General features: G+C 38.5%; 1 protein-coding gene across 5 annotated transcripts in view; it reads left to right on the top strand.

Annotated features, from left to right (window-relative positions):
* The window catches only part of ARHGAP40 (Rho GTPase activating protein 40), a 367,732-nt gene extending 353,828 nt beyond the window's left edge, over positions 1–13,904 (top strand). For all 5 annotated transcript variants that reach the window (XM_085619237.1, XM_085619238.1, XM_085619235.1 and 2 more), the window contains 3 exons: positions 1,908–2,068; positions 8,679–8,728; positions 12,934–13,904. In XM_085619237.1, the coding sequence (XP_085475363.1) occupies positions 1,908–2,068; positions 8,679–8,728; positions 12,934–13,040 (318 nt within the window). In that variant the 3' untranslated portion in view covers positions 13,041–13,904. The remainder of the gene's footprint in view (positions 1–1,907; positions 2,069–8,678; positions 8,729–12,933) is intronic.
* Positions 13,905–14,260: the final 356 nt, after the last annotated feature.

Here is a 14,260-nt window from a genome sequence, read left to right as displayed (position 1 = left end):
ATAAGTGAACAATGAACCATTGCAGAGCTTAACTCACTAGCTTGACCCAAAAGTCCTGACACCGAAGAACATTTTTTTTTCAGGTAGACATGTACATGTAAACTGGCAACATATCATCATTCAAATGAAACACAGCCAAGGGCTGGAAAGGATGAGACCCACTGACCTGTGCTTTTTGTAGCCGGAAGCAAAATGTGAATAACTCTTGAACCAGTGTGTAAAAAGGGCTGACCCTAAATCCGCCCCCTCCCCATTTATGTGAATCTATGTTGCTTTTATTTATGATTTTTTTCAATTCATGAGACTGGCAGCTAGTGAAAGCTGACCCAGGCGAGATCTAAAAATGCTGAATGTCCATATATTCAAGCTCTGTCATTGCTTCAGACTACATAACTATTGCCCACTATAACTGCCTATCCTAATCCTCCTCTTTGACATCATCGTTGCTGCCTTTAATACAGTTAAACACAACTTAATCTTGGTAACCATGTGCGAGGGAAGGATTAATGGCAGTACATTTCAATTGTTGTTCACTATTTCAAACTAGCTGTACTATATGTCCTAGCGTACTTCGCTTATTCACATGATTTTCATGTTTAGCGTAGATATCATTGGCTCCAGGTGTCCTAGACCTACTGCTTCCCTATCATCTGTTACTGGAAGACCACAGATGTCCGAATACATACCCCTTTAAAACTAAGGTTTTCTTTTTCTCTCCATTTCTACAGTGTCAAAACGAGTTCACCTTAACCCTCCATCTCATATCTTTCAATCTTTTATCAGTTGACACAATTCCACTACACTTTCAATTATTATATCAAAAGACCAATCTCCTGAGCTTCATGATCCACCTGTAAAAATAGGTCAAAACTATTTTTAGCATATCTGCTAAACTTTGGGAAACAAACACTATTAAATGAATGGATACCAAAAACTATTGAAAGCAGCAAACTAAAAAATGATATCACTTGCTTTCAGGATGCTATTCAGAGGATAGACTGAAAGGAAAACATGCCTCAAGCAGTACCACTCCATGTAAGACTTCGCATGGAGACAATCCGTTTCCCTTTTCCCTTCACCAACTTTGGTGCTCAGGTCACCCTCAAATATTTTTTGATTTTTCATCCTCACACTAACTGCCGCCTCTTGCATTAACAAAACTAGCCTCACTGCACTCTTCACTGCATGAAGATTAATTGATGCATGGGCGCTCCTCCACCATTGAGACTTCTGAAACAGTGTTTGCCTGATACTCACACGCTGATCTTTACAGCACATTGAAAGTTCCTCCACATTGCTCCCAAATGTGGTTTTATTTTCCCAGATCTACCTACCTCTACAGACACCAGGAAGGTTGTCTGATCATGCACAGTGAGTCATTGTACAGATTGCCTGTGCTAATAATCAGAATCAACTGTACCCTAGGGGCCTATAGGGATCCCCACATAGCGTCGGTAGTCATTGCCAGTAAAAAAATAAAAAGACAAACATCCTCTGTGGCCTTTATACCAAGAAATACCGAAATCATATTTGTGTCACTAGCACTTAAGGTGTCAAACCTCAGTGAAACATCATTGATCACAAATCTTAAAGTAATCTGACAAACGGGTCCCAGTATCTTATGCAGGTAGGGTCAAATAATTGTATTCTAGAAAGATACTTCAGAATATAGATAGGGACTTTGCATTCACAGTCCATGTGTCAAAACTCAATATACTGACATTGTCTTCTGGTCAGCTGTGTCTTATTGAAATCTGATTTCATAGCTCACCCCCTTATTTAAAGATTTTAATTTAGAAGCTTTTGTATATTTATGGATGCATATACAATTTGTGTGTTACTGTTTCAAGTTACGGCTTTTAATAGTCTGTCTCTTTTTCTTATTTACATCATGGTTTGTGAATTAGCCTTGCAAGATGGTGAAGATCCAGGCATCTGTTTTCCTGAAAGACTCACTAGAAGTGCACTTGAACAACGGGACGCGTGCTGCTGATGTTCTGAGCTTGTTTCAGAAACACCTGTGTCAGAGGGGCTGTAACCTGGTAAACATGGTCGGGCTTATCAAATGGTAACTACCAAGCTCTCTATCTAAGACTAAGTTGGATCTCCTTTTGATAAATATATGCCTTGTGTCAGGCTCAACTGAAAGTACCACCCACCATGAAAAAACCTTCCCAGGTTGCTTAGTTGTTAAAAGAATATTTTTAACTCGTGTACTTTAAGTAGCCAAGCTCTCATAACCCGTAAAAGTCCGAAGGTCTAGGGCCAATTCATTTAAAGTGCTTGACATATAGGGTCAATGTGAAAGTTCGATAGGGACTGTTGTAAAACTACAGTTTTGCTAATCCATAGAACTGCTAAGGCCAGATATCTATATTTGGGGAAGATCCATTTGTGAACGTCTTTATACTTTGAACTGAGGTCAGTATTTCCAGGGATTGGTGCCACATGGTCATTCTTTCCAGAGATTTAAGGTTGAGGCGGATGGCTCAATTGCTTGAATCACAAAATGAGGCTTGCCTATGTGTGGAGGGTTCATGTAGTTCAGCTGAACCATCCTCTTTAAAAACCAGATTAGCAAGACGAAAGATGAGAAAATGCTGGCGAAGGGGGAATGAAGAAGAATGTAGTTAGCCTGAGCAAAGGCCAAGAATACACCTCCAAAATAGGTGACGGAGTTGTCTGAACTTTACGGAACATTTTGAATTACATTGATGTAATGTATTTCGTATTTAGGAACAGTTAATCTTTGAGTTACCCACTACATCTTTGAAAAGGGCAGTTTGGGATTTATTTTGAAATATCTTCTGCCCAGTACCCTACCTGGCAGTTGGGACATTTACTATAGCATAATTTGGTTCCTTTTGATACAGTCTCTGTTTTCGGTGATCTTAATCAGTGGTGCAATCTGCCTTCATTATTGAATTCTCATCCTTTTAAAAACACTATTTTCAAAAACAGTAAGCTATAATATTGATCAACATTGATCAATGCTTTACTTACTAGGTTTTTTCTTCATACACAGTGGCACAATTCAACAGAAGAAATGCAATGATGTGTTTCTAATGGATTATTTCCTCCCAAGATTCTTCATCTTTGGAAATAGCTCCTAGGTGCAGACTGGATGCAGAAAGCTTTGCACTGTCACTACAGGGCACCAGATAAGGCTCATGTGGGGAAACATCATTAACAATGATGTTTTAACCACTCAGTGCCTTTCCCAAGCAGCCTTTGCAATGCAAATCTTTACCACACATATGCCTTTACCAGGCATGCCTTTGTGTGTGTGTATGTATGTATATATGTGTATATATATATATATATATATATATCTATATATATATATATATATATATATATATATATCTCAAAGACACACTTCCATTAGAAGCAGCCGACTCCCCATTTGAAAGAATTACAGGTGCGTTATTGACAGACTAGGTATGCTGGCAGAACACTCTGTCCCAATGCGTTTTAGCCTCTCCATAAATCCATGTTCACGGGCGAGCATCTCTTACAACTTTTTGAATGGACCATGTGCTTTTAAAGGAATCTAGACTCAATGTTTGAAGATTAGAATTCTTGCATTTTATTCAAGTGCTACCTTGATGCGTTTCTGCTGACCTGCAGCCTACAGCACATAGAGAGGCGCCATCTTTGCTTTGTATATAAAGTGCAAATGTATTACATCGTAATGGGCATAGACCGCATACTTCAAAAACTGCTTATACTATTAATCATAGTTCACATAACACAATTATACTAAAAATTGGTGCAATAAATAACTTTTAGGGCTCAACAACCACTTATTCTATCAGAAATATTCTCATTTCTTATACCATATGACAAACTTATTAACTTCTATACCAAAATTACTTTCTGACAGATTTCTTTTCCATATCATGTATACATTAATCCAATTTTTGTCACATTAAACATCTTCCAATAATTACTTATTAAATAATCCTTAAAAAGGCATGTTCCTATTTATTTTCTGACATAGTTATATTTGTATAAAAAGAAAAGTGCTGAATATAGTGCGACTAATGTTTTCTAACAAAGTTGTATTCTGCCAATTTATTAAAGTAATAAAGTGCTAAATATCGCGAAGTTAAGCCCCAGTGGGCAACCCTTATTACTTTGTTACAGTTTCTTAAATTTAAATATCATTCTGCATATTTTTAACCTAATGAGATCTAAAGGATTAATCCTTTCCTGTTGTTACGCATCCATACTCCCTAACCTAAAGTGTCTTTGTGCTAAAAACCAAAGTGCCAAAAAGAATGTTAAAAATGTTAAACCTTAACTTTAAAAAAGTGTTTTTGTACCCCTCCATGGCTAAAATAAACAACCAGTCAATTTGAGGTGTGTGAAAAGATCCTCCTCCATATTTAATCCCCTATGAGGTTTTGTATTGCGTTCAATGATATCAGGACTCCTGTTGTCTCAATTTTTTCTCCATTGCCTCCTCTATTATTCTTAGTTACTGAATCAACCACAAAATATGTTAACTCCTTACCATTACTCTTATGCTTTTCTTCAAAACGGTGGGCTACCAGATAATTCCTATGTTTATTCTTGATTGACCTTTTATGCTGCAAAATTATTTTATGTACTGCTAAGATCGTACTACCAACATGCATAAGTTTGCTGGGGTGTTTTATAATGTACACTGCATATTCAGTCTTGCAGTTATGTCCTCGTATTTTCTTTTTTGGTATTAAGAGGCAGTTATTCATACTCTTTGGTATTGACCCTATATTGTAAACCTTGCACTTACTGAATTTTTTTGACCCTCTTAATTTCTTAATACCACTTTTCTTTTCTCACACATTCCGGGCTGCTCTTTACTAAAGCATCCCTCATTGACTTTGTTCTATTAAAAGTCAATCCTGGCTTGATAGGCGGTAATTCATCAATTACTGGGTCATTATTTATCAAATACCAATATTTCTGTATTATTTTGCTTATCACTCCTTCTTGCTTATTGAATGTTGGTATCAACTTAAACTGAGTTTTATTACTACTTTTTACTTTTTTCTTCTAAGTTGCACTTGCTCTTTTGTACTCAATCTCACTTTTTTACTTGCTTCCTCTATAGACTTATGGGAATGCCCCCTTTCATGAAATCTTTCAGATAATTATACTAGTGCTCTATCTGTTTCCTGTTGTTCACTACAATTTCTTCTTGTCCAAAGGCTTTCCCCTCTTATTAGATTTTGGGGATAGAAACTAGCTGTATATAGTAGTGCATTTTCAGCTGTTGCCTTCCTAAACAATTTAATCTCCAATTGTTTTTAACATACAGTTAAAACTAAGAGTGAACTTCTTTATCACTGATTGCACATGTAAATTGTAGATTTAGTGCATTTTTATTGATCTTTACTACAAATGACCTCACACTCTGATTGACCCCATCAAATCACAAACAGATCATCAATAAATCTGCACCAAAATACCACACATTCCATCCATTTAGTCTGATATTGGTTCTGCCTCACCTGCTCCTCCAACCAGCAAGTATGCAAATTAACATAGCTGGGGCAAAGCAGGTGCCCATCGCTGCACACCTGATCTAACTGAAAAGCTCATTATTAAAAAGAAAGTTGTTCTCCAAACATCCTCGAATCATGGTGAGCAACATTTGTGTGTTTGCACAATTCAAGTGATATAGAGCTTAAATAATGTTTGACTCCTCTTAACCCATCTTCATGTTTAATACTCATATATAGTGTTACTACTTCTATGGTCATTAACGAGTACTCAAACCAAAGTTCTTTATTTGATTTTACAATAGAAGATCATAAAGTTTACAATAGAATAGCACAATGAATAATCACAATAAAACCATGAGTTGCAAGATTAAGAAAATACAATCCCAAAAATTAAAATTGTTAAAATCAAGATACACAAATGTCATAATACTTCTATTAGAAGAGAATAAAAAAGAGAACCAATAAACCTAGCAGTTGATTTAAAACTAGGCGGGCAGGAAAAAAGCCACCTATGTATGCCATAACATGGCATAAATGAAAGAGGGGCATTCATACGAGCATGAAAGACAGGCTCGCAATAAGTTATAAAATACACAGAGGCAAGGCAAGTGTCAAGACTGAAAACAGCAGAGCTTTACGCAAATAAAGTGCACTTTTCAAGAAACTTCAGACTCATTTACAAATATCAGAGCATTCCAGCTGTTGCAAAGCAATTAGGACCACTCTGCATTTGCTCAATTTGTATTTCTGCAAAAGGTATCGTCTGGTAAGGGGAAGGTAATACTTGAAAAAGAAAACATAAGGTAGCAGGATCTGAGGGGGGAAACCGGTCCTAATGGAAAACATTGTAGGCCTCTGATAGACCCGAATCTCAGGTACTCACTATTCCAGGGGATATCAAGGATCTTTTGTTAGAAATCTCCTGTACATTGTATGAATAAAGGTAGGCTTTTAACAAAATCTCTTAAAAAATTATCCACATACTTCGATGTATTCTTAAACACACTCCGAAACCCAGAAACTATTGGGTGACCTGATGGATTGACTTTATCTTTATGAATCTTTGGAAATAAATAAAAAGCAAGTAACTGTGTGCTAAAATGGGTTTTCCTCCATACTTAAAAGACCATGGTTACACTAGTCTAATATTTAATTATTATATTCAATACATAGCATGTTTAATATGCTTCATCCAAATAATTATTCATTGGCCTCAGGACAAGATTACCACCCTTATCTGAGTTTCTAATAATGAAGTCTTTTGTATTTCGAAGTTTATTCCTTAATTTATAATATTCTCTTTGTTTACCATTGTTATTTTGTTGTTTCTTTCCTATTTGTACATGCAGACTTTTCAGCTACTGGGTTATTAGTTCGTTAAATATATCAAGAGCATCCTTGGGCATTGTTGCTATTAATTTGGAACAGTGTGTAAAGTCAGTTGAAACATCTACGTATACATCAAGGCCTAGATTCGTAAGGCCTATCTATATTCGTAATCACCTCTTCTTCAGTTATTACGTTTGACAAACCCAACAGCTCATCTCCGAATTCCTAAAGCTCCTTTATTTTGGTCACAATAAAAAACCTTCCCATAATTATTAAATAATCCTTAAAAAGGCATGTTCCTACATATCTTTTGACACAGTTTTATTGCGCCAATTTGTTTCAATTTAAAAGTGCTGAATTTAGCCTCCGAGTAAGAAGAAATTATAATAGACAATAGGAACCAGAACACTAGTAAAGTTGTCTGAAAGATTTCAGGAAAGGTGTGCATTCCCATAGGTGTATAGAGGAAGCTAGCAAAAAAGGCGATTGGGTACAAGTGAGCAAGTTCTATTTAGAAGAATAAACAAATGAAGCAATAAAATTCAGTTTAGGTTCTTAACAACATGCATTTGCATTTTATATACAAGTAGCAAAGATGGCGCTGCTCTCTGTGTGATCAAGGCTGTAGGGCAGCCGAAATTTGTCATGGTAGCACACAAATAAAATGCTGGAATTCTAAACTCCGAAGTGTCTGTAACCTTTTTTGCTGTGGGAAGAGGATTGTTGAAGTATTGTGGAGATTGCTGACTCCGCTTCTGACACCGACATGCCCTTCGTTTAGGTGCTTGGCAGTGGCCAGCAATCAAGGGGGGCTTTAATGTCTTGCTGCCGAGCCCTCCAAGTAATTAGTTGCGCAAGCACTGGAGGCTTGGTACCGGAGATCCGGAGGATGCCTGGTGCTCTGGAAGACCCAGGTCCTAAATTGACATTGCTTCAGGCGTGCGTGAGGATCAGGGTGGCCCCACAGCCTCTTTCAGCTACATGTTCTGCTCATATGGTGATTCTCAGCAGGTAATCCTCAGTTTTGGCTACACTAGATGACCGCTTCAGAGTAGGCAAAACAATTTGCCATGTAAGCAAGAGCCACTTTCTTAGGAACTCTTGAGTGCTTGAGAGAGCACTATACTACATTATTGTTTTAGGCCAAATGTGTACACTTCAGACACCATTCTAGTTGACTGGATGGTTCACCTGTTCCATAAAATGGGCGATACAGACGCAAAGGCCCTGTCTCTACTTGTCAAAGGCCCAAGTTCCGTTGACTGTAAATAGTGCAGAGAAAGAGAATTCAATGTGGCATGTCATTGCCCCTGGCAGTGTGGTAGTTGGTCATAATACTCGGGTGTTCAGGTTGGCAATGTAGGTGACTGATTTTTGTGCTGCGGTAATGTGTAGAAATTGAGCATTTCAGGCCACTGCAGAATATTCCTTTGTTTCCATGCAATTCTCTTCTTTATTATATTCTTCCAATGTGAATTTCTTCCAGCATGCACCCTCTCTATTGGTCTGTCATTTACCTAACACTTTTTGTATCTGACTTTATATACATATCTGTCTCAACTCTACACTCATGCAGGTCTCTGTTTCTAGCCAACCTACTCCAAAATGTGAGTTAAACTACTTTCTTTCTTCGCATGTATCTCTACACAACTCTGTCTACTCTAGTCTTTCATTCATTTTAATCATTGCTTTCTTTCAATGCATTGATCTCTAGGTACTCTTCACTCTCTCCTCCGCTCTTCCTTTTTTCCGCCCACATCTGACTCTCCTCGCTCATTGTTTTCCCCCCTCACCTCCATTTTGCTACAAGTAATTTGCTGAACGTCTAATGACTGTTTTCTCATTTTCTCCTAGCTCCATTGATTCTTCTAACCTTCTCCTGTATGAAGTTGGTGGAAATATAAGTAAGTAGACAAACACTGCCTAAATGTTAATGACAGAGAAAAGGGTGCACTGTGTTTGAGTGTTGTCTGCTCTTTGAAATGAACGAAGCTCTACGTGGTATTTTCTTACTTAAGGATAAAGTTTTAGTGTGTTTTTTCTCTGTTCTAGATGCTTGGGAATAGCACCTTAGGTTTTATGGTATTTTCTTTTCTTTTTGGGAAATTCCAACTATTTTTATCCATATTTATTTTTTTGCTCATTTTATTGGTTTTTATCCTACTTTAATTTTCGTTCTGTGAAAAGTTGCAACTAGTCTAGCTCCACTTGTACTTATTATAGTAAATGTATACCTGGGCTTCAATGTGCATTAGATGTTAGTTTTATAATTGGCCATGTAATACCAGCATACACTCATTCGAAAACTACAGCACTGTAGTAGCAGCAAATGTGGATATCTATAGCTTGTTAGTACATTAAGCACGTTGTATTGTTTTTAAACCTTTTATGCTGTCAGACAGAACATCTGTTAGGCTAGTTGTCGTGATTAACAGCAGGGAAACGTACTCCTAATGACCTCTAAATGCACCTTGTTAACAGTACCAGTACAAATGGAAACACCAATGTTTAGTGTTGCCATTTGTTGATACCATTTCATGTTTCCCACTAAAGTGCCCTACCAAGTCCTTGACTTATATTTGGATCCAGTTGCCAGGGGCAGGCACGGCGGAGGACAGTAAGGGCCACATGTATCCTGCGTTTTACTGATCAGGAATCGGGCCATTTGTGACCTGTAAAATGCTTTTTGGTATGTATAAATTCCAATTTGTGATTCGGTTACATTGCAGAATCACAATTTGGAATTGCGAATACATACTGATTCGGTATTAGGAAGGGGCGTGTTTAGGGCGCCCCTTCCTAATACCGAATCACAGCAGTATGCAAGAATGTTTTGTGACTGAAATGTGGTCACAAAACCTTCGAATTTTACCACTTACTTCTAGTAGGTGGCAACGAATTAACAAATAGGAAGGGGTTACCCAAGGGACTCATTCACCTTTAGGATGGTAGCAAAATCGTTTGTTCAGAGCAGACAGTCTGCTCTTTAAAAATATAAGAAAACCTCTCATTTTTCTTTTTTAAATACAACCTATTTTTCTTTAAGGAAGACGAGCTGCATTTTTTTTTAAAAAAAATGATTGTTTTATTTAAAGGCATTCATAGACATGGTGGTCTGCTGACTCCAGCAGGCCACCATCCCTTGATTTTAGAGATTCCAAATGGGTCGCAAATTGAGACCTACCTCATTAGTATTCACGAGGTAGGTCGATTTGCGACCTACTAGGAATAGCCAAATGAAACTCGTAGAGTTTCACGCATTAGTAATATTGATTACCTAATTGCGATTCGCAGTAAATCGCAATTAGGTAATCACTGTTTCAAATATTGATCCATGTGGCCCTAAGGGTTTTGTCATAGAAAAATAGCTAGAGAAGCTTAACTGAGGAAAGAAAAAAAGTCACAGAAGGTATTTTTCATTTTCAATAGTTTTCATACATTTGTGAGTGTTCAATTATTTAGCAATAATACATGCATCTAGCTTTAATATAGGCGTTCCCTGTGCTGGTAGAAAAATTGATCTGAGGCACAGGTAGAAAATGGGAGCCTTCCAATTCACATAACTTTGCCCAGTTGAGACTCTTGGATTAGAAGGAAGTAAGATTTCCTGGATCCACTTTCAAAATTGTTTCTGGACTTCAGACTACGTAACGGGTTGATTTGAGTCAAAAAGCCAGCGTAGGGGCAGTCCAGAGCTTCATGAATGTTTACTGTAAATGTATTTTCAGGAAGCTCTCAAACCACAACCAACATCAGAAAATGCAAGTAAGAAGAGTGACTCCTTTGGGTTCGGAGAGGTTGGGGCTGTGACTGCCTTGCCCTGTAGTTGATTTACAATTTAGCTTTTGGTGGCGTTCATGTTAAATGCTGATAATTGATTAATAAACTGTGTAGCTGCACCTCTCAGAGTTATGATAGATGTTACAATTAACCAACTAAATTATGTTCGTTTTTCCAAAACCTTGGAAAGATGAAAGGCTTGATTGTTGCTTCTGGAACTCAAATTTGTGCCATTCTCATGGCATGCTGTCCTTGACTGCTGACACATGAAGTCTCTGAGCTGTCGTCCGGGGATTCCCTCCTGGGGAATGTAAGTTGAACACATAAAGGCCGCTGGAATTATGCAAATTTGCAGTATTTTCCGCAAAATTATGGATTTGCTTAATTTACCACATAATCCGTCATAATTTCAGCAACAACAAAAAAAAGTTTGTAGATCAAAAGGATAAAAAGTTAGCAATATGTAAGTCAGCACAGTGAGCGGCCCCTTAACCCATCGCCTTTCTGTTGCTTATTTCTGTACATGCGTGTCAAAGTGGTACAAATGTGGTGAAACCTTTGCCCAGATAGTATTACCGGGTAAAATGCCAAATTAGCAAGGTAATAGTAACACAAAATGTGGAGCATTGGGCCACATAACTTGTCTTTTTTTCTTGTCGCATATTTTAGCTGTGCCTGCTGCATAATTTGGTCCTCCACTCCTGCATAATTCTAGTGACCCTGCATAAGGATTTATACAGCGAGTGCTTAATCCACTGAGCTATCTTACATAGAAATAAAGGTTGTGTTCTGTTGTCTTCTATGAGGACATAATATAATTCATGGTCTGGTCTATAGATGAGCTCATAGTACAGTTCGCCCAGGGCTCGTGGCATGAAAGGAGTGCCTTTCTTTTTAATGACTGCCCCAGCTTACCCCATTATAAAGGAATCTGCAGAGACGTGTCTCACTAGACCTGTGATCACTTGGAAGGCATACATCACATTCTTGTTGTGGTATTGTTTTGTAGTTGCCTTTATATGTAATAGAAGCGTAATGGCGTCAGTACCGTGCCATGGGCCGTAAGGCAAACAAGGCAATGAGCCTTTACTCTCTAGCTGCGATGTAAAAAAACCAACATCATTGGGATGGCAATGGCTCCTACACACTCTTCGGCCACGGTGCCACTGTACCTACTGCACTAATGTTATTTATGATCTGGTGACAGCCTTGGTCACAGACCTACTTCCCGCTGAAATCAGGAGATACCCAAAGAAGCTGGTTTCTGTGGAAGGACGTTATTGGGGAAGTGTCAGGGACATGGCTGCTGTGGGTTGGGCTTGGAAGACAATGTGGCAAGTGCTGCAAGGGAGCCTTGTGGCTTAAACTCCTCGACAGGAGGGAAGCCTGCCACTGCAGTCCTCTTTTCTTCCCTTCCACCTCACCTGAAAACATGTAATTGAAAGGAATAATAACAACAACAATAATTCTTATAATAACCATAACTCAGCGACTGTTACAATAATTATTATAACAACCGTAATGATAAAAATATCAATAAGAATAACCATTAATGTGTCCCACACCTGAATCCCTGTCGTTGTCCATGTGAAATAATACTCTTTCTAACTGTGCATTTTTTTTTCTTCTGTTACTTTCTTGAAAACTCTTTAATCTTTAGCTCACCTTAAGTTATGCTTACTTTATATAGCTAGGCTAGTCAAGAAGCTCATATTCAAGACAGGGGCCTTCATTACAAGCTGGGCAGAATACGGTGTGGCGTTTACTGCTCGTGGTACGCACACTATTCCTGAGGGTGAGATAATTTACCACTTGCAGTAAATGCCTCCTATTCGACATTTTTAGCACAGCACACAGAATTGGCATTGAACACAACATATTCATGTTTTCCCCTGATAAATGTTGGCACGTTTGATCTACAAGAGTTTATCAGCGGACAAATGCGAGGTTGTGATATTTGTCACACCACTTTTAATTCTGATCCTTATCAAAACTTCTGTTTGCACAAGGAATGGAATTTAGTCCTCTACTTATGATAAGGGCCGCAATGCATTAATGTCTCATTTGTATGCTTTCCCTATACGGCCTGTTAAGTAAGGAAACGTATCAAAGACTGTATTAATCTGTAAACAGCATCTTGCCCATAGACTACACTGAACAAGTAAGACGTTAGCATGTGGTCAGAGTGAGCATTATTAGAGGCACAACATATGAAGAGCGCGTTCGATACACAGACAAGCAGGGTGAGAAAAGCGGATGGTGTGTTAGGAGTGGTGGGAACAGTCAATCTCCTGTTTTCTTTTAATAACTGCGATATTTTGTCTAACAGGTGAGCGGTGCTTGGATCCAGATACTTATCTCTTGGACTTGTATCATATCAATCCCAGTGGAGAATGGATAATAAGGCAGAGCACCCCTCTGCCGCCTGTGTTCTAGACGAAGACTGACCAGGAAGGACATTAAAAGATTCAAAACTGTGTTTCTAAGTGACAGCCAAGGGAATCGCAGAAGAACCCAAAGATTGTGATGTCCCAGAGTCAAGAAGGAAATAAACTCATCACCATGGACTTCTGAAACAAGCTTCAGGCAGCTGCTTCTCGTGCCCAAATAAGCAGCCCAACTTGACATTAGATTACAGGTTATGATATGCCCTGTGGAATTTAACCTGTACATTGTCAGGGTCTGCGAGGATTTCAGTAATGCATTAGTTTGATCTTATGCATGCCCCATTGCTTGATGGGCTACATTGCCCTTGAGGTTGGCATCAGTGATATAATGTGTTATCATATTTGCCTGTGTAGATCAACATGGTAAACCACCCAGTGCCTTCTGGATTACCTGTACTCTGAGGAGGAAGAAGTAGAAAGCTGGCCCACTCGTGTCTGTGATGCTTCAAAAAAGACCTGGAGACTGGGTCCTTATGACAGCGCCATAAAAACGAAGACAAGATGAACAGCTCGGAGGAAGCCTAACGGGGGAAGCTCTTCAGGACCTACATACAGAAACATTAAGCAAATTATATGCGTCCATTCTAAAAAAAAAAACACAAAAATACCATGTATATAGGGTAACTACCACTAAAGTGTCACAGGTCCCTGAAAATGCGTTGCCAATGATGAACACTGTTTCCCCATTCCTGTTTTAGCTGGACCTGATGGCATAGAAATGAGATGAACACCCACTAATGTGAAATATGCAACTCCTTTATAGGACCATGGCTGTAACCAGGTTTGGTGACAGCACTGTTGGTATTACTGCTCAGCCTGTTACAAAACAATTTATAAAATGGAAGCAAATACCTTCCTGCAGTAACGCGTGGAATTTTGTATGTTTTTGAATGTGAAGAGAGATGAGCATGTCTCATCAAAGTATATATCTTGTATAATTTTACTTGTTTCTAGCTTCTGTAACTCTGGTTGTATTATTGTGTATTTTTACCGAAAGAGGTGATCGGGATTAGGAAAGCCAACATAGCTGGATTTAATATGTTAATTAAAGACCACATTAAAGACAACAGCTGTGGACAGAGAGGGATATACTTGTAAAGTAATCCCTGGAGCTGTTCAATTCAAACATTGGTGTGGAGGTGGAAGGGTACACCCAAGCAGCCCACAACATTTATTTAGGGATGAATGCTCCACTGAGCTGAGTCAAGA

Source organism: Triturus cristatus, chromosome 7 (assembly GCF_964204655.1).
Source record: "Triturus cristatus chromosome 7, aTriCri1.1, whole genome shotgun sequence".
Lineage (NCBI taxonomy): Eukaryota > Metazoa > Chordata > Amphibia > Caudata > Salamandridae > Triturus > Triturus cristatus.
This window is presented reverse-complemented; position numbering and strand designations above follow the sequence as displayed.